Source organism: Branchiostoma lanceolatum, chromosome 2 (assembly GCF_035083965.1).
Source record: "Branchiostoma lanceolatum isolate klBraLanc5 chromosome 2, klBraLanc5.hap2, whole genome shotgun sequence".
NCBI classification, from domain to species: Eukaryota; Metazoa; Chordata; class Leptocardii; order Amphioxiformes; family Branchiostomatidae; genus Branchiostoma; species Branchiostoma lanceolatum.
The window spans coordinates 37,229,292-37,250,107 of NC_089723.1; the positions used below are offsets into that span (position 1 = coordinate 37,229,292).

Here is a 20,816-nt window from a genome sequence, read left to right on the forward strand (position 1 = left end):
CACACACACAACAAACAAACTACAGCGAAACTCACATACACACACTCACACACAACACACAGACAAGGTACTCTCCAAGCAGAGCTAGGGTTTCGGCTGGTTTTTAACGTGTTTTTAGGCGTTTTTGTCGGGCCTTCTACTTTGTCATCGTTTTTGTTGTGCTCCAAACCCAAGCTCTGCCGGCACTGACCTCGGGGCGGGGCAAACCTATTTACTTCCATTGAAGAAAGGTGGCAGTGCTCCTCCCCGAGAACCATTAGATTGTCATTAGCGGTAACTGTTTTACTGCCCGGGATTATCACATGGCGGGAAGTGCAGAGCCGCCTCCACCCGGCCGCGCCAGCCACCCGCTGACTGCCTATTCATGCGGCCGGCTGATGTGTCAACGACCTCTGATGACCGCGAGCCAGGATGATCGCATGCTAACGTACATATCTATTGAATGCTTCACAAGAAAATGTATAAGATATTCTCTGTTACGAAAAAAACACATGTAATAAAAACATACAATAAAGTTTTTAACTTCAACTTGCATCAAATTACCCGAGTCTTTGCTAAATATATGAAGAATGGGACAAAAATTATGTATGTCCTTTACGTTAAGTGCGATCCCTCATGGCGTCTTGTGCAGATTGATTATCGGAGGTGAAGTTTCACAACAACAACGAACTTTGCTGCATAGGAGGCTTTAGGAAACCCCAGATGGCGTACGACGAGGGTATTAGAAGAAGGTATGTATTTTATAGATTTTGTCCTCCGTTATTTGATTTTTCCTTTTGTTGTAATGAAGTAAAATCACTTAGGGAAACAACAACAACATGGAATCCCCCCCCCCCCCCAAAAAAATGGCGCCCTGCGTATAGTATTGTGCCGTATCGAGACATTTTTTGCGATTCCACGATACTTTCGCATACACGTAACTACAGTTAGAGAGCTGTTAGTATAGGAATCGGCCGTTAGCCCGGAAGAATCGTGTTTTTCATTTTGTGCTAATGAAGTAAAATCACGTATGGAATGAACACAGGAAAGTTTTTTTTCTTCTTCAAAAATGGCGCTCTGTTGTACTGTATATAACTTGTGTGCCGTGTCGAGATGTTTTGCGATTACATGATGCTTTCGTATACGAGTAACTGCAGTTAGAAACGTCTGTAGGAATCGGTAGTGAGCCATGAAGAATCGTGATTTGCTTGTGAATAACAAAAAGGAAACAGAAAAAGTTACCGATTTAGCAGACATTTTTACATGTTGATAACGTTATGTACAGTATTGGTACATTTTTCTTTTGCAAAATATAAGAAATAGATATGAATAGATATCAAAGAAATATACTATAAACAAATAATAGTGAAAGATAGAGTTCCAGGATGGTTTGCAGGCCGCGATTGAGTGAAAATGTACATGTCTTTCTACCTTTGGTTCAAAATCAAATACAAAAATGTACCCATGGACATATGAAATTTTCTTATATAGTTTGTTTTTATATCATAATGAAGGCAGGATGACTGATACCATTTTATTATTTGTGCAGGTTGACAACGAATTTCATGGCAGACCCCTCTGGGGAAGTGTCCAGACAGAAGATTGTTGTCATTCTGTCAGACTTTCACCTGTCAGTTCACGAAGTTGGGAAGCACCTGAAGCAAGCATTCCCCAATGTTGTTATGCATAAAGGACGGGGGTCCAAGGAGCCGAGATACAGAGGTATTTCGTCCCGCACCACGTCCACAAGATTCCAGCCATATCTGCAGTCCTCCAGTCCAACTCCATGGATGGCCCCATCTCCATCCCAGCCAACTGCAGGTCCTCTCCCATGGACTCCATCTCCATCCCAGCCAACTGCAGGTCCTCTCCCATGGACTCCATCTCCATCCCAGCCAACTGCAGGTCCTCTCCCATGGACTCCATCTCTATCCCAGCCAACTGCAGGTCCTCTCCCATGGACTCCATCTCTATCCCAGCCAACTGCAGGTCCTCTCCCATGGACTCCATCTCCATCCCAGCCAACTGCAGGTCCTCTCCCATGGACTCCATCTCCATCCCAGCCAACTGCAGGTCCTCTCCCATGGACTCAATCTCCATCCCAGCCAACTGCAGGTCCTCTCCCATGGACTCCATCTCCATCCCAGCCAACTGCAGGTCCTCTCCCATGGACTCCATCTCTATCCCAGCCAACTGCAGGTCCTCTCCCATGGACTCCATCTCTATCCCAGCCAACTGCAGGTCCTCTCCCATGGACTCCATCTCTATCCCAGCCAACTGCAGGTCCTCTCCCATGGACTCCATCTCCATCCCAGCCAACTGCAGGTCCTCTCCCATGGACTCCATCTCCATCCCAGCCAACTGCAGGTCCTCTCCCATGGACTCCATCTCTATCCCAGCCAACTGCAGGTCCTCTCCCATGGACTCCATCTCCATCCCAGCCAACTGCAGGTCCTCTCCCATGGACTCCATCTCTATCCCAGCCAACTGCAGGTCCTCTCCCATGGACTCCATCTCCATCCCAGCCAACTGCAGGTCCTCTCCCATGGACTCCATCTCCATCCCAGCCAACTGCAGGTCCTCTCCCATGGACTCCATCTCTATCCCAGCCAACTGCAGGTCCTCTCCCATGGACTCCATCTCCATCCCAGCCAACTGCAGGTCCTCTCCCATGGACTCCATCTCTATCCCAGCCAACTGCAGGTCCTCTCCCATGGACTCCATCTCCATCCCAGCCAACTGCAGGTCCTCTCCCATGGACTCAATCTCCATCCCAGCCAACTGCAGGTCCTCTCCCATGGACTCAATCTCCATCCCAGCCAAGTGCCATTCCCACACCTGCCACACTACAGAATGCCGATGTTGTCAGGCTGCTGGAAGAAAACCGGATTCTGAGAGAGCAGCTTTCTGACGCAAGGAAAGCAGCTGCTCTCCTGAATCCGGTAACCCTAGATAACCAGCTTAATTTGGAAATGAAGGCACTATGTTCCTCTACCAGTCCCTTGTCAAAACCAGTGAAAACAATTACAGATATCCGGAACTTTAGCGTGGAAGATACAACAGTCTACCTCGAGACACATGCTCCAACCCTTCATAGACTGATTGGAACACTTACATCTCCAACATACATAAGAGCATCAGGGGAAAGATCAGAATCCGTTGCCATGTTAATCATCTCCACAATCGCCAATCACCGCAGCCACCGGACCTCAGGAGTACAGACGATCATGACCCTTGGGTATTTGGCAAGGACCTGTAATGACCAGGTATGTAACCAATACTCATTTTTTTCTTTTGTTTGTATAATTAGTCTTGATTTGGAAATATCAAAAGTCAGCTTGGCTTTGGAAAATGGAAATGTATCTAGCTCACTGGAAAGCTATTCTTACAATGGCTGTGAGACAATGTGTACATTTTTCACTCTTAAACTATAGATCTGTTTGACAGTTATATCGTAAACAGCAAACCAAAGCTCTCAAGAGTTCAAGAATTACTATCGACTGGCCAAAGAATGATGAAGCCTAGTTCTTTACTGTTGTCTAATTTGAGTAGTGTTTGATAAGATAATAATCTAAGTGTAATGTTTTTATTCTACCTAGCTATTGACTCTCCTGAACCATGCCGGCGTTGGGGTGTCGTCCAGAAACGTGTGGCGAATCATTAGAGACAATGCTGCCATCGAGATGGCTAAGCCATTACCTACAGATGGTGAAATCTGGGCATATGACAATGTGAACATTATGGTGAAGGTCCAGCAGGTGCGAAAGGGTATGTTGTAAAAATTGTTTACAGTAGAATACTTTTAATATCTTTTATCTATTCACATTTATAGTGAACTTGTGACCATGTAACATAGCATATAAGAATGTATGAGCATTTGTAAGACATACATGTTAACAGTGACAAAGTGTGCATTTTTTGTATTTATTGTCCACTAATTAGTTTACTACACTTAGTTTGTTACAAATGATGAACACAAAGAAAGGGATAGAAAGATATTGTGCATTCCTGAGCATCTATATATAGTGTATCTTACAGCTTGTTTCTGCTGTGTTCAGAATGCAAACACCTTTTCAATGCAAACGTGTATTATTTCAAGGCTCAAGTATCAGGAAGTGATTTCAATTCTTTATTTTCTATTTCACATGTGGTTTCACATAATGATTTAAGTCCAGTCATGTCAGTACATGGACCAGTTTGCATGTGTTTACGTATCTAGTTTATCTTCACTATTATAGGTCATCGTTCTGAGATGAAGAACTGGACCTCTCGGATTACGGTTCCAGTGAGACACGTTCCTGATGAGGGCTTGTCAAGAGAACCGAGGGTACGAATTTTAATAAGCTGAGCAGTTAACCATTGTTCTTCTGTCCTTTCGATGCAATTCATGTCATGATTTTAAATTCATAATAAGATCATTTTTCCTCGACTTTTTCTGCCCTGCTGTGGTATAGTTACTTCCGCATTCGGTGGGTTTCACTGCGGTGTGATGAAATATACCTCCAACCTGTACATATACGGGACCCCAGCGCTCGTGAGTGCGACTCGCACACAATATGTATGCGACCAGTTTCTTGAGAATGCGACTAGATTTAAAATCACGGTCGCACGGTGCGACAATCCAAAATTAAGACCTGCGCCAGGATAATGGCTGCAGAACTAAGCGGTAAGCCGAAAATATAGGTACTAGTATTCCAATGCTACCGCGAATATCGTCGGTGAATTTTCTATCATGTTCCCACACCCGCGGTACAAAAACTATCCGTTCCTAGTGGCAAAGTTACCCATAGAAATAAAGGATATAAGTTACTCTCCTTTGTGGTGTATTTGTTTGATTTGTAAAATGTTTCAAACGCCAAAACTTTGTCGATGAAAGTGAGCGCTCGCCGGACGCTCGCTGCTTTCAATAACAATGGCGGCCATGATGTTTATGAAAAATAGACCGCAGCAGAATGAAAGGCTTGTTTCCTGCCGTCATATTTATACCTGTTCAAGCGATGATTTTTACGATCAAAAATCGATGAATCAATTCAAGTGGAGTTTTATTTAAAAAAATATCAAATTTTCCTTTTGTCACCGGTATCATTTCAAAGCTCATTACCTGCCCGTTGTTATGGTGCTGCATGTACTTTCATTCTGCTGCTGTCTATACTGCACAGCGGCGAATCACAAAGCTTTCTCCATGCGGTCGGCCTGTCATTGGAAGACGGCGCCGCGCGGTCCTGACGCGCGAAATTTGAACTACGCGTTTCGAAGTTCCCGATTTGACTGGGTCGGCACAAACAGATCATTTTTGATACTATTTTGAGCAAGAATTTTAAGGATATTAAAGTATTTTGGATAATCTGTAGACAGAGGGTGAGGGTAAAAAGAAAAGAAATGCCTGTAAAAATGTTGAACTTGATGCCAGCAGTGAAGTTTCAAATTATGGAATATGACTTTATTTGTTTTGGTCATGAACCCGATAGATAAGTTCTAGAGTCATCTATTTATTTATCATTCAAGGTTATGTGAATCATTACCTGCCTTGTTCCAAGTAAAAAATACCATTGTGTATTTTTCAACTTGTTGAACTTGAGGCACCGTGGCCCCCGGATAGGGGCCAGCCGGGGAACCTATGCCCAATTTTTCTAAAAATCCATCGTACTAGTATCAGTATGTAGGAAGGTATTGAATGAATTGAATTGCCAATTGTTCTGCACCATCAATGTAGGTTTTTATCTTTTATGATCTATTCAAATACTTTATTCCCGGTTGTTAACGTATAACATTGATTAATAGGAGTATTATTTGGTATAGCCAAGACTTTTGCTTGTTCTTCCAACTTTTTGTAGTGGTGCCCCTAGATTTTTGCTGGTGCTCCTAACTTTTTTGAGTTAGGAGCACAGTGCTCCTAGGCCTAAAAGTTAGTCTGGAGCCCTGGACCCACATACAGGCTTTATAATGTGCAACCCATATATAGCGGCGTCCCGCAGGACTTGAGATGTCTGATGTTTCTTGTGCTAGTGATTCCACACTGGCCACTTACGTGTATTTCTATGTTAGATTCATACTGTACAAAGGCATGTGTTGATACATTTTTACAGGGAAGACGTGGGGACCTTATGGCTGAGGACATTCTCCTCGATGAAGAGGAAATGGACAAGCTGGAGAAGAGATTCGGTGCCCGGATCAAGGCATTGCTTTCGAATAAGTTCAAAGCATTTGCTGCACACAAGAGGCCTCCACCAAAGAAGCGGACAAGTCCTCCCTCGAGCTACAGGCCGGTGCAGCTGATGGGAGCAAATGAGGCTACAACGGCAGACAATATTCAAATACTTCGGCAGTTTGCTAAGGAGGCAGGCATGTCTGCGGATAACTGTTGGGACCAGGTCAGATATATAGTTAGATCATTTTTTTCATTTCTATATTGTGATTGATGCCATGAATGTCAGTGATGTTTTCTGTTGTTTTGTAAATATATACTCCCTGGTTCTTCATCATCAATTTGATTTGTCTGTAATTTTCCAAATCTATTGTGGACAACCTACAACCCTGTAAGTTTTAAATGCCTATGAGTATGACTGTTTAGGCACATTTGTTTTAGGCACCATTCCTGTAAGAATACCCCATTATGCATAATATAACATTGGTTTCATAACTTGTCTTCAGGAGGTAATTGGCGACCAAGCCACTTGTAAAAACATTCGCGGCGCAAGGAGGTTGAGGGAGGATGATGTGGACAGACTGGAGACACTGGTATGGGCAAAAGAATGTCCAGGTGAGATGAGATGTTTATTTGTGCCGGTGCATTTGGAAATTCATATAAGGTTACGGGGTCTTTATGGAAACACTCCAAATTAATCAGTAGTTTTCCTTGCCACCACTTTTTGTCCATGTTTCCATTCAATGCAACCAGCTGAAATACATGTTATTATCAGCAAATAATATTTTCACAGGTGACTTCCACTTCTTGTGGGAAACAGCGAGATGTATCGCTCTGGCCTACTGGTCATCGCCAAAAAATGTAGGCTCACTGGCTCATCTGAAGGATGTGGTGAACAGACGTTCTGTTGACAGTCTAGGTTTGTACTCTATGATTTTGTTCACTCCTTACATTTTCTCCATACATTTAAATCACAGAATTCCACATAGCTGGTTATTATTACTGTGCATGCATCCTTGTAGTTATCATTATCTTGTAAGTTCATCTGTCTTATGTGTTTATTCATCTTGTAAGTTCATCTATCATATGTGTTCTGCAGCCACTGCAACAAGTAATGTAGAGGTCATGCCCATATAAGGGTATGTGAATGTATTTTCATGACAATACATGTATATCTATTTTGCTTTTTTCTTCCCAGGCAAAAAGTTCAATCCGTTGGACGAGTTCCTGCATCACGCTTGTGAGGCCCACCTTGAGGCGGCACTCCTTCAGCATCTTGAGATGGGGAGTCCCTCCGAAGATGTAGAAGAGATGACGGAAGAGGAGCTGGAGAGCCTCGTCCAGAGTTTCCTGGCCAAATACATCTTCAAAAGATGTTCAGCCGACAGGGTAGATGACGCGGCATTCGAGTGTACAACATCACTACTATACCATCTGATGTTGTACACAGATCTACGGCAGTGTATCAGGTGAGAAGCCCTGTTTTGTGGTTTAAGATTTTATGCATTATTGTTTGAGTTCTCATGCTGTGGTTTATTATTACAGATTGCTTTGATAAAAACAGCTTTCGCTTAGAGCAGTGACCTATGATGACAATGTTGCTTTATTGCGCATTCTGACCAGTCATTATAAAGCAGTTTTGTAGTTCCTTGTGAGCAACTGTGTGCACAGTCTACTTGTCATTCAGAAAGAGCTTAAAGAATGGATGATTTCAAATCCAAGTCTGGGCCAGATGATAGAAAACATGCACATTAACATACAAATATGTGTTTCCTTCAGGGATGAAGACGGCCCAGCGGTAGTCGCCCACTGGCGGTGGTGGCTGCCAACATTCCTCGGCACCAAACGGACGCAGTACAGTACTGAAGCTGCCAATCACCTTGCCAATCTAATGGCTGACTGGTCGCCAAGAACGGCTCATGTATTGACACACAACCGTGGAGTGAACACTCACTCAAGAGAAGGGCACGGCAAACCAGTAGACATGCTGGTTGAGCACTACAACAAGTAAGTTTATTATACGTTTATTATACTACATATACACAATTTCTGGCAAGACTGTATGAGTTATGATTTTGGCCAAGTTTGTTCAGTATCAAGTTTGAATGCAAGAAACTTCAACAGGCAACCTAACATAACTGGAGCACACAGTTAAAGTAGTTCCCAAACTTATATTGGCACATATATAGATATCAAAATGGACTTTCGAATGCAGAATGCATTTTGTTCCATAGAGCAGCTGCACCATCACTTCACAATTTACAATATTTACATTATGATTTAACATGAACTTACATCTGCATAGCATTTACATTATTAACATAGTCGTTTAAACTATAACAATACATATCCTTTTGAAGAAAAAAATTAAGTGTATAAAACGTGACATGTTACATTCCTTTTTTATTCTTCTCTCCACACAAGAAGCGAGGCAATGGAGAGAAAAATTCTGCAAACAAACATTCTTCTAAAGCAGTTTTTTGTTTTTGATTTCAGGCTCCTGAAGAAAGTCTTGAAATCCTCAGGTGGGCACTTAACACTGCGCCATGCAAAGGAGGTCTCCTTGGCCGTGCCTCTCATCGACGAGGCAAGGCGCTTCTGTGACAGGGTCTTCAAGGCAAGGCAAACAGTTGGCCACACCTCACCATCCGCTGAGGCTGACATACGCTCCATGAGACAGAAGATCAGTGATGGGCTAGTGTACCAACCGACTCCAGGCAGAGTTCTGTTCTTTGGCAAAGAGTTTGACGATCCTGTCAGCAAGGGATTGAAACGCATCACAGTGGACAAATGGCTGGACAACTACCTTCACAAAGAAGATATAGACGATGAGGAAGATGCCGCAGACGCCGCGGAGGTGGATCCTGACCTTGAGGTGGATTTAGCTCTGCTTATGGATGAGTAAAAGGTATGTATTATACTATATCATTATGCTACATTACTTATGTCTTGCAGGGCTCTCCTGACACCAGGACCCCTGGTGCGTCTTCTTGCCACTGCTATTCTGCGGCCCCTAGGTGGTGGTGCCTCTGGAAAGAGCTGGTTGATGGCAGCCAGAATTTCCTCTGCCTTGTCCTCTGGAACTCCCTTGACCTTGGTCTTCTGGAAGTCCTCGTAACAGTGTATGGCACGACACTTTGATGAGATACTAGAGATTGTCGCCTCAGCCATTATCGCCTCTGGCCCAAAAAGTCAAAGTGCTGGCCTCTCCCGATACCACTCGTCCCGCATCTCTTTCAGCTTGGCTATTAACTGGTCTTTCATTCCCGTGTCCTGGCGTTGTTTTCTGTAGGCCGTCTTTGGTTTTTCCTGGTTTTCCTGGTTTTCATCGTTTTCTACATTTCTACGTTTTGAGAAAATGAAGTTCAAATGACTTGGATTTTCAGGGTCGATCTGATCATCTTCAGGGCTACAACAGTTTTCAGGCTGATCCTCCAAGTCCTGGCCCAAGTGTTTCAGTAGTTCCTCTCGTAGGCAGCCCTTGGATTGTGCAAAGGAAACAACCTCTTGGTCTGCTTGCTTGAAGTCAGCTTTACTATAGAAAATGGTAGCACAAGCCTGGTCACCGTTTCGGCCAGTCCTCCCTATTTCCTGAAACAAAAATCAATCGTTTGTCTCAGGTAATTTCTTAGGTGAGATATAAAGAAAATTATAAAAAAATTATAGAGAATGTTATGTTATGGCCATGTTAATTTAAATGCTTGTTTCCTGGTTGTTCTTCGCTTGGTATTCTTAGTATCACACTAAACATTCCAGTCATGATCACATTTCAAACAGTGAATGATTGAAAAAAAGCTATGAAATGGCAGAGGTCAATTTCAATACGTAGGATGAATACATGGGTTATACATATACGTACATACTGGTACAACTTACCTGATACAGCTGCCCAATGGTAGTGGGCACATGGTATACAACCACCCCATGCACATCTGGAATGTCGATGCCCTATGTGACATACATAAGTATGCATTAGCATTATACACAATAGTTCATTCTAGTAGTTCTAGTATTGTTTTTGATGACTGAGTTTGTGGGTTTGTGTTTTTGCTTCCTATCCAAGAAGCCACATCATATGGAGGGCATGGGGTGCTTTTAACAGTTGATATAGAGGAAGGTCAAAAGGTCATAGGCAGGAATCGGGGTGAACTTTATGAAACTGCTTTTAGCTAATACAGCAAAATTTAACATAATCAGATTTAAAACTAACAAAAGTTTAGGTAGGAATCATGTGATGAATGACCAGAATCTATTTACCATTTTCCATTATTCTGGTGTAAGCACCACATGATTTCCTACTAAGATATTAAAAAAGTATTGTCCTACCATGCCAAAAGCAACAGTGGCCACCACCACTCTTATGGTGCCAATCCTGAACCCCTCCAGGATCTCATCCCTGGCCTTGGTGGAAATCTCAGCATGAAATGCTCTCACTACTTTTCTCTTTGAATGACTGCATGGTTTCCGGATGACTTTCCACAGCTCCATGCACCTGTTCTTGGTGCCAGCGTAGACAAGGTGTTTTTTCACATCCTCCACCCTCTCAGCAGCGACCAGGTGCTGGATTAGAGGCTGGAGGTCTCCCTATTTGATAAAGGTTAAAAATTGGCATGTAACATGACCAACATAACAGTATCAGAGTGCATTGTATACTTTTGTTTATTCCTTACTTAATCATGGTTGTATAGTTTCAAATGAGGAGTTGAGCAATTGACCCTTTCCACATGTCTCTAAAATTTTTGATAACTCTTCTTAAAGAAGCTGTCAAAGATCATAAGGCATAGGTATTGTCTTGAGGCCTTTTTTAATGTCAGTTTTACTGTTTCCTTCATAAAGTTGGCAGATAAATTAGATTTAAATGTTTGAGCAAAAAAACTTACCTTTGTACTTTTGATGCTTTTCACCTGAAGGTGGATGTTAGGCCTGTCCAAGCTGCCCTTCACAACGACGGGCTTGTCCATGTGGAGGGTGCTCTTCACAGTCTCCAAGACAGCAGGGGTAGCCGTGGCAGTCAAGGCCATAAATGGCACTTTCAGAGACAAGAGGGCACGGAGGCTGCCTAGTTCCTTGAAGTCCTTCCGGAAGGCATCACCCCTTATTGATGAAATAACATGCACACTTTCATTTTGTTTATATTAATTCCAAGGACTTCTAGGAGTATTAAAAAGAAGAGAACTATAGAGAAGGTTGGCTTTTGCAACTATTTTTACAGCTCCCCTCCCCCCCATTATGATTTGATATTGTGTATTTGCATTCTTTATTTTTCAGTTTCATGTATAACTACCATAAGACAAGTGTTATAGTGCAAAATTGTGTCAGTGGGCATGCTTCTAAGCCTCTTGAACTATTAACTGTCTAGCTCATTTATTGCTTTATTCCAAAATTTCATTATATCACTTGTGTAAAAGTATCATGGATCACACAAGGAAGATTGTTTGAGATTTGAAAACATGTTGGCACAATGTTTATTCTGTACCATGACCCAAGCTTTACTTCATTCCCACCATGGCAAGCCAAGATAGCTATATCTAATTTCTTATCTAGTTCAACAGATGCAATAGTGATCCAGCCTTTACAGTAAAGCAATAATTTATTTTGTCAGTAATATTAATAACTTACCATTCATGTATGCAATGTGCCTCATCCACAGCTATGAGAGCTATCGGGAGGGGAGGGTTCTGTACAAGCTGCCTTCCCTCGTGTGAAACAGCTTGCTCTGGCGCCATGAAAACTGTGGTGGAAGTCACATTAAGTTATTTTATTAGTGTTACACAAACTTGTAAGCACATGTAATGCATTGTAGAATGTGTCTATGACTCAGGTGTTTATCCTTTTTGTGACCAATGCTAAAGTTGTGTTTGTTTTCATTCGAAGAACATGTAATGCATTGAAGAATGTGTCTATGACTCAGGTGTTTATCCTTTTTGTGACCAATGCTAAAGTTGTGTTTGTTTTCATTCGAAGCACATGTAACTATTTGCATTGTAGAATGTGTCTATGACTCAGGTGTTTATCCTTTTGTGACCAATGCCAAAGTTGTGTTTGTTTTCATTCGAAGCACATGTAATGCATTGAAGAATGTATCTATGACTCAGGTGTTTATCCTTTTTGTGTCCAGTGCAAAAGTTGTGTTTGTTTTTCGTCTGAATTATTTTTATTTTGCCTACTCAATTCAAGAGGACAGACGGACCTACCAGCACACGTTTTAAAAAAGACCATGTACCACTTTATCCAACGTTATTTTTGAACATTTTTTTTCTGTCATACCTGAAACCAACTGATGTGGTAACACTGTAATAATCGTAAACCTGTGGTGTGGATAAAAGAATACACAGTAGTCTTTTTGTATCCAAATATGTATACAGTATTTGCGTTGCTTACCAAGTCGAACATTGTCCTGCGGTGTGTTCATATATCGTAGAATATCCTCAGGTGTCTTCAGATGTACTCCTTTATACCCAGAGGATCTCTCATATCGGTGTATCTGAAATAAAAAAAACGTTATGTATAAAGAGTATGTTCAGTAATACTAATTCAGTACATTGTTTTCAGTTACTTTTTCAGTGGTATAGACAAAACAAACATACAATGGCAAAGTGTCAATCCATTATGCTGTCCTCTACATCGGTTTAATGTCAGTGGCGAACTTCTTCTATTTATGTAACAGTATAATTCTATGTAGCAGCAAGCATTGTAGCAGTAAGTTAATTCCATTCAGAAAAACATCACTGTTATTCATGTGCGCAAGGGAATACAAAACTGGAAGAAAAAAACAGTTACTAGGAAAAGTGGGGGAACTTCCTTTTTTTTAGTTGAGAGTGTCATCCTCATTCCTACTATTTCCTATCAGCTATATCCCCCCAAAAAATCTTCGAAGTTTCGATCAAGTGGAGACAATGTATCTACATGTATCGGCATAGTGGGGAGGGGGGCGTACTACGGCTACTAAACTACGGCAGTCGGCACGGCGTCGTAACGTTTTTGTATGTATTTGTATCAAACATTTCGTAAGTATTTAATGCTGATATGACTTACCTGATCTTTGACGAGTGCAATGAGAGGAGATATCACAACAACGATGGAAGGTTGCAGTAGAATGTTCGGAAGAATTTGATAGCATAAACTCTTCCCGTGGCCGGTCGCGAGTCCAACGAACGTATCTTTTCCTGACACGGCGGCCAAGATGGCCTCGAGTTGAGACTCCTTTAGACTTGGGAAACCCCAGAGGTCGTTTGCTGCTCGCTGGGCTCTTCCTTCCATTTGAAGGTAAGTAAATAACGTACGAAAACAAACGAAAATACAACGCAGAAGAGGTTTAAATGCCGCAGCCCAGCTGGTGGTGACACAGAGACCGTTAGATTCGGGTCAGTGGCCACGACCGTTAGACGGGCCGGAAGTTCTGCGGCGCGGGGGGAGAGATTTCCGTCCCTGGTCTGGCACGCTTAGCACTTACTTGTGAAACGCTTGTAATGTGTTAGAGTGATTAGGTTTATTAGGCATTGATCAGTGCGTCTGCCGGCAGAGCTTGGGTTTGGAGCACAACAAAAACGATGACAAAGTAGAAGGCCCGACAAAAACGCCTAAAAACACGTTAAAAACCAGCCGAAACCCTAGCTCTGCTTGGAGAGTACAGACAAGGCACACGTACAAATAAACCCACATGGCGTTGCGTCGTGTGGCGTAATGGATAGAACATCCGACTGTCAAACATGGGGACCCCAGTTCGAACCCGAGCTGCCCCCAGACATATCTGAACATGCGCCCGGACGTTGTGCCCTTGGGAAAGGCACTTAACACAAATTCCCTCACTTCACTCAGGTGTAAATGAGTACCTAGCTCCTCTAGAGTTGGGGACGTCCCTCGGATAGGACGTTAAATGGAGGTCCCAAACCCCGCGCACGTTAAAGAACCCACCACACCTTTCGAAGAAGAGTAGGGGCATGCCCCGGTGTGCAATGGTCCAAACCTTACAGTCTTGTGTACGTCTTACGTACCGTGCTAGACTCCTCAACTTAATGAGGTTGAGCACGTAATGAGAAGAAGAAGAAGACATAAACACACACACACATACACACATACATTCTTTCATTTCTAAAATGTACAATCATCTATTGTATAAGCTAGTTCAGGGTTGCTACTACCGATGTGGAGTGTCAAAGGTGAAGGCCCAAGGCTTGTAGACAGTTCTCGTCTCGACATTGTCTCGGTTTGCATAACAACGCCCAGATGGGTCTTGTTTACGTCGCGGGGGCCTTTACCTTTGACACTGCTCATGCGTAGTAGCAACCCCGAACTAGCTTATACTAACATATGATCTGCCAACGTTCCAAATTGTAACATTATCCGCACATTCGCGCATGCGCCGGAGACGGGCATGTTTTTGGACAGCTCCTGCTCATAGTGGAAGATTTTCACCTAAATAAGCAAATTACGGACGGATACTTTTCCCGGACATAAAAGACAAGTGCTAGCAGTCGATCAAGGTAACTCTGGAACGTTATGTGCAGTTAATGGGCGCTCGTAGTGCTCCGTAACATCTAATCGTTCTCACGCCATGTGAGCCGAAGCGACGCCATCTTGAAAATTTGTATGCTATCGAACCGGAGAGATACAAACATTATTCCACAATTAATACAACCTTTTATCATGCGGTGGGAAAAGCCGCGGGATTAATTAATTTCAGTGGTGGGACGAGCCACAGGTTACTACAAATATTACAGAATCCAAGGGAGGGAACTTTGCGTGTTCGGGGTCAAGTCCGTACGTGTTTTGTACACACTCGAAAGTTGGGCGGCGGGTGCTTACATGTTCCAACTGGCACAGGCCCTAGTTCGGAAGAAAATACAACGCTCCTCATACTATGTCGACTTGGAGACTGGTTTTCCCATACCTTATATCGTTCTTCATGAGTATTTCATATCCACCACAGACAAATGGCAGTCCAACAACGGACCATCTCCATAGCCGGTCACCCTTTCAAGTCAGCCCCCCCTCACAGTCACAGTCTCATTATTCATGGGTCTGTGGTACTTGTGACCTCCGTGTCTCATGGAACGACCGTGGCATATAATGCGAAAAATGTGGCCAATGGTTCCACGGACATTGCCAGAGTGTTGACACACAATATTATGAAGAGTTGGCAGACTCAAACATTCATTGGTATTGCGCAATATGTGGTAGTCACAACAGTAGAACTGTGTTTGACCTACATGGAATTGACTGGTCGGGGTCATCACTTCATGATTCGTCCCTAAATTCCTGTAAAACACCAACTGATCTTCAGTTCAAACCTCAACATACATCTACTCCCTCAAGAAGTAGCCAACAAGACAAGTGGAGATATAGACCTTTACGTATTTTAAATATTAATTTCCAGTCAGCTAGCTCAAAAAGATCAGAACTTCCACACCTTTTGGAAAGTCTAAAACCTGATATAGTCATTGGATCAGAGACTTGGCTAGATCCAACGATTGCAAGTACAGAATTCTTTCCAGATTTGTATAGAGTATACAGGAAAGATATAGGTGGACGTGGGGGAGGTGTGTTGATTGCCGTCCACAACAACATTGACAGTTTTGCAGCCCCGGAGCTGGAGGTGGACAATTGCGAACTCCTGTGGGTACGCATCAAGTTGAGAGGTAGGCAAGCCCTCTATGTTTCTGCCTTTTACAGACCGGACGTTGGCGACGAGCCTAGTCTGATACACTTGGCTACATCACTTCAGAGGGTATCTCAGCTACAGAATGCTTTCCTTCTCATAGGGGGTGATTTCAATCTGCCCGGATGGGATTGGACCACAACCACCTTAAAACCTAAGGCACCTCATCCCCGTCTTCATCAGGACTTCCTTAGTATGCTGTATGACAATGGTTTGGAACAAATGGTCAAGCAACCAACTAGGGAAGCCAACACTTTGGAATTGTTCTTAAGAAACTTTCCCGACTTGGTCCCCCGGGTAGAGGTGGTACCTGGACTTTCAGACCACTGTATACCGTACTGTGAAATTAGCACCAGTGCTAGGAGAAAGAAACAATCTCCACGCCAGATCCCCCTGTACAATAAGGCAGATTGGGACAGTCTGAGAGCTGCAGCCACAGAACTTAGTACAGAAATTCAGAGAAAACATGACAATTTTACAACAGAAGAGCTATGGGTTACTTTTAAAGACTCTCTACTCGCAGCAGTTAAGATGCATATACCACACAAAGTGGCAAGGACCAAGACTGACCAGCCTTGGGTCACGCCAAGTATCCGGAAGCTCATCAATAGACGGAATAGGAAATACCGTCAGATGAAGAAAACCGGATCGGCCTCACTGAGAGAGGAGGTGAAGGTACTACGCCACACTATCCAGCGACAGATTCGCCGGAGTTACTGGAGCTGCCTGAACTCAGTCTTTACCGAAGAAACAGCGGCTGGTCAGCCGGGTAAGAGGTTTTGGACATACATAAAAAAAACAGCGCTCGTCCAATGTGGGCGTGGCACCACTCAAAAAGGATGGTCATTTGACTTCAAACCCTCAGGAGCAAGCAGAACTGCTAAACGACCAGTTCCAATCTGTCTTTGGGGAGGGTAGACAATACACTGATGAAGAATTTGAACAGAAAACTGGTATGCAAAACACTGACATCCCAGCAATGGACAATATAAACATCAACTGCGAGGGTGTGAGGAAACTCATGAAGAAACTTGATCCTCACAAAGCAGGAGGGTGACCGCGTCAACCACAGTCTGCTTATCCACAAGCTCCGACGCTACGGTATCCAAGGTACCGCCCTGTCATGGATAAACAGTTTCCTCAAAGATCGGTGCCAGGCAGTCCGGGTTGATGGACACCTTTCCTCATTCGTAGAAGTCAGGTCTGGAGTCCCGCAAGGCTCTGTACTAGGTCCCTGTCTATTTCTAGCATATATAAATGACCTACCAGAGAAGTTGACAGCACTGGCTCGACTGTTTGCGGACGATACAGCAGTGTATAGGGTTGTAGTAAACAGCAAGCAACAAGACCAACTACAACAAGATCTCCAACACCTTGCAGAATGGGAGAGGAGTTGGGACATGCAGTTCCACCCAGCCAAGTGCGTGTCCATGGCGGTCACCAGGAGTAGGACACCACTATCCCGTTCTTACGTACTACATGGTCACACCCTAGAAACAGTCCGCACAGTAAAGTACCTAGGAGTCACAATGAGTCACGATGGTACGTGGGATCACCATATCAACAACATGGCAAATAAAGCGAACAGGGTCCTGGGTTTCCTCAGAAGAAACCTGAAAATTAGTTCTACCAGTATTAAGGAAAAGGCTTACAAAGCCTTTGTTAGACCACTCCTAGAGTACGCGTCCAGTGTATGGGACCCGTACACCCAGAAGAGCATTGTCAGGTTGGAATCGGTACAACGACGGGCTGCTAGGTTTGTGCTGAACCGTTACCACAGCAAGTCAAGTGTAAGTAGCATGTTGCTGTTGCTACAACTGGGCTGGGAACCGCTTGAGCAGCGACGCAGGACACAAAGGCTTGAGGTGTTCTGCAGGATCAGAGATGGTCTCGTCGAGTGTCCGGTCATAAGGGACAAGATAGTCCCAGCACCCCCGCGTGGACGCCGCATGCACACTGAACAGTTCACAAGGATTAAGACCAGAACACTGTACAGGGCAGATTCCTTTCTGCCCAGAACCATCCGGGACTGTAACAACCTCCACAAAGACGAAGTGGAGGCGGTGGTTGCGACCACAGGTCCAGTTTAAACAGCAGCAGGGAAATAAGACCCCCTCCTCCCTTGGATACTGACATGGATTGGATACGGACTATGATTTTTGGACACTGGACATGATATAAAGTAACTGGAACGACTATGAGCGGGATGCACTACTTACTTGCGATAATACTCATCAACAAGAGCGTGCGCAGTAACGGCAAGACAAGACAAGACATTCTTGTTTGGTACGTCCCACATAATATTTACCCATAACTTATAAGATACACCAGTCAGCACGTATTTAAGTTTTCTTCACAACAAACCATCACTGCAGCAGTTAGTGAACCGCCCCTAACAAAACAACACCAGACCACCCAGTCAGCAGGCACTGATTGAAACCAGATGTGAGGATCCGATTGGGAGTTTTCTGCATACGTTAAACAAATTCTTTGTCTTTGTAGCCAAAAGTAAACTTACTTTTGCATACACAAAACCATTCCTTACAAATTCTATGTCTCGTCTTACACAGTAAAATCACAGAACATTGAACGATTTGAAGTTTGTTTCTCAAATTCAAAGAGATCCGGTAGACCCCACAATACCCTTCTAAGTCTTATCTTGACAAAACAAAACGCTAAAACCACCGCAAAACCGCGACTTGTGTCTTCCAGCTTCGACATCGTTCAACAATCTGATAAAGATAGTCGTCACCACTTCTTACCTGAAAGGTCTCGACGATTGGAATAATAGAAACCGGCGTATCCCAGGACAAAGGAAGATAGATCACAGACTCCACGCGATTCTGACCGGTATGACCCCACAAGCTTTCACGACCGGAAAAGCGCAATGGATGACCCGGAAGTACACTACTGGGGTCAGTTTCCGATACCTGATTACCAACAAGAAGCTGAAGATGACCGTCTAGCGGTGACCAGATCTTGTCATTCCTTGTACTCTTTACGAATTTTCACTCTTTATCACGCGATCAAGTTGCGTGTCGCATCTATACCGAAATTAGAACTGTAGCTATAGAGCCATGAACATTTTGAGAAAAAAACCGTTTATCACGATACGACTTTGAAAACTACCATGACCTACCATGGCTAGAGGGCACAAGAATAATTTGTTGTCAGTTTTTGTTTTACTGTTTTGTTTCTTCTTCTTTCGTTATTATCGTTAATCCTTTGTTATACCAAGAAACACCAAGAAGGACTCTTATAGTTATAGACCTTACTGGTCTTCACCTTCCTTAGCACAATTCAACGTAGTTTGCCTTGAGTTCTGTTTATGGTTTTATCTGCGCTAGATAAAGAATTCAATGGTACGATTCATTTTGATGACTTTCTTCAAATCGTGGCACCTGCAAGGGAAACATAGAATCGAAGAAAAGGCCACAAAAAGCACAACCGAAACCTCTTCTTGGAGAGTAGTGCGCCTAGCTTGAGCCTCAAAAAAAAAAAATTAAAGCCATCCAGTCAAAGGGTTGATCTATTTATTCATTGGTTCAGCAATTTGTAGGGAAAAACAAATATTTGAACTCTTCAATTCTAGTTTGACAAATCTGGTACTTGAAGACAATACTATTTTTTGTTCTTCTCTGAGCTGGTATCAGGTACTTACGTATTTACGACTGCAGATGCAGAAAACAGTGGATGGTGATGATTAGATACATATAAGTCGGAAGTTCTCGGAACGTCCACCCGTTTACCGATTGTATTGTACATAACGCAAAGTCTGGGCATTTTTTTCCGTCTAGGCATTCACTGTAGATTAACTCCTGCTGTCTATCGCGTCAGTTAGTCCAACTTACATTCATACAATATTTTTGAATGTAAAACTGATAAAAATGTTCAGTGCCCAGAAGTGGTCTCTGTAGTCTTGCACTGAGCAAACTCGTAAAATAAAGGATTTTTTGTCCATTTTAGTGACAACAGCACCTCTGAAACCAGTCTTTAATAAATAATCAGATATCATTTAAAAGTATCAGTGTTACCACAAAAACAACTTGATTGTAACTACACTGTAACAAACTAAGTAACTTAAACATAAAATAACATAAACAAGGGTAACAGAATGGACCAAAAGGATCATAACTCTGCGCCTATCGTCCGTATGGCTACCATAATAGAACTCATGTGGTAGTTACATAGTAACAATTTCAAAAAAAGTTACGAGGAATATAACAGTAAGACTATGATATAGGGAATAGATATATCGTTATGAAAAACTAATTGTTTTCATTTTCTTAAAACTGAATAAACCTGCATATATGAGAAACCTCATAATACTCTATGTTGATAAACATCAGAATAAGTTAGTAAGATCGTATCTTCTATATATTCAGCTACAATAACAAAATTCTACCGGTAACTCTACGATCAAACTGAACTTAAGGATAATATATGATATAAACAAATGAAACAGAAATAAAGGACCTAAATAAACATAACCATCATCCCTACCGCTACCATAATAGAACTCAACTATTAGGTCCAACCTACCTCTTAAAGATATCTGTATCTGTATCTATATAGCCGGTATATCCGCCATTCGGCGTAACACACAAGCTTAGAGTAACACACCAGATAGAGACTATAACAATTGAAAAGAAACCAAGACACCTATACGCAAAATAATTAAGCGATATTATGAAATATGTAATAGACAGTAATCAATGTGTTATTATTTGCCAAAATATAGATCATGAAGAACACAAATAATTGTAACAATACTAAAGGCAAAAGAACAGTGATGCTATAATATAAGGAATAAACAAGGCCAAGGAGGACTTAAGACAGCGAATCATATCAACATAATATGATAATATGACAAAACTAGATAAAAAAAGAATACAAACCAAAACAATCTTGTCTCAAGACTTATTCGACAAACCTCAAAACTAGTAAGAATCAATGGACTTAGTTCAGTATACACTGTGTTTGGAAATGTTATCTATGTATTACAATAGGGAATGGAAACAATGCAACACTACC

General features: G+C 42.6%; 2 protein-coding genes and 1 long non-coding RNA gene across 3 annotated transcripts; 2 read left to right on the forward strand and 1 right to left on the reverse strand.

Moving 5' to 3' along the window:
* The first annotated feature begins 2,554 nt into the window (after nt 1-2,554).
* On the forward strand, nt 2,555-4,325 carry LOC136426781 (uncharacterized). Its single transcript, XR_010754357.1, has 3 exons — nt 2,555-3,245; nt 3,579-3,747; nt 4,218-4,325. It is a non-coding gene; the product is annotated as an uncharacterized lncRNA (long non-coding RNA).
* Nucleotides 4,326-6,075: 1,750 nt separating this feature from the next.
* LOC136428926 (uncharacterized) lies at nt 6,076-12,480 on the forward strand. The gene is made up of 7 exons (XM_066418760.1): nt 6,076-6,350; nt 6,631-6,739; nt 6,918-7,043; nt 7,323-7,593; nt 7,904-8,131; nt 8,621-9,032; nt 11,035-12,480. The coding sequence occupies exons 1-6, from the start codon at nt 6,084-6,086 to the stop codon at nt 9,027-9,029; spliced, it is 1,410 nt and encodes a 469-aa protein (XP_066274857.1). The 5' UTR covers nt 6,076-6,083; the 3' UTR covers nt 9,030-9,032; nt 11,035-12,480.
* Nucleotides 9,931-13,757, reverse strand: LOC136428927 (ATP-dependent helicase wrn-1-like). Its single transcript, XM_066418761.1, has 6 exons — nt 13,160-13,757; nt 12,506-12,608; nt 11,744-11,855; nt 11,005-11,218; nt 10,451-10,708; nt 9,931-10,072 (listed from the first exon to the last, which is right to left on the reverse strand). Exons 1-6 carry the CDS (start codon nt 13,382-13,384, stop codon nt 9,968-9,970), a joined length of 1,017 nt encoding a protein of 338 aa, XP_066274858.1. The 5' UTR covers nt 13,385-13,757; the 3' UTR covers nt 9,931-9,967.
* Nucleotides 13,758-20,816: the final 7,059 nt, after the last annotated feature.

What these genes read in the sequence shown, in the direction of transcription:
- LOC136428926 (XM_066418760.1), top strand. Translation starts at nt 6,084, where the DNA reads ATGGCTGAGGACATTCTCCTCGATGAAGAGGAAATGGACAAGCTGGAG. An exon ending in ACGTTCTGTTGACAGTCTAG is followed by an intron (nt 7,044 to 7,322) that starts GTTTGTACTCTA and finishes TTTTCTTCCCAG; the next exon opens with GCAAAAAGTTCAATCCGTTG. An exon ending in CTGGTTGAGCACTACAACAA is followed by an intron (nt 8,132 to 8,620) that starts GTAAGTTTATTA and finishes TTTTGATTTCAG; the next exon opens with GCTCCTGAAGAAAGTCTTGA.
- LOC136428927 (XM_066418761.1), bottom strand. Translation starts at nt 13,384, where the DNA reads ATGGAAGGAAGAGCCCAGCGAGCAGCAAACGACCTCTGGGGTTTCCCA. An exon ending in GCAGGACAATGTTCGACTTG is followed by an intron (nt 11,856 to 12,505) that starts GTAAGCAACGCA and finishes CTTCCACCACAG; the next exon opens with TTTTCATGGCGCCAGAGCAA. An exon ending in AAAGCATCAAAAGTACAAAG is followed by an intron (nt 10,709 to 11,004) that starts GTAAGTTTTTTT and finishes TTTATCAAATAG; the next exon opens with GGAGACCTCCAGCCTCTAAT.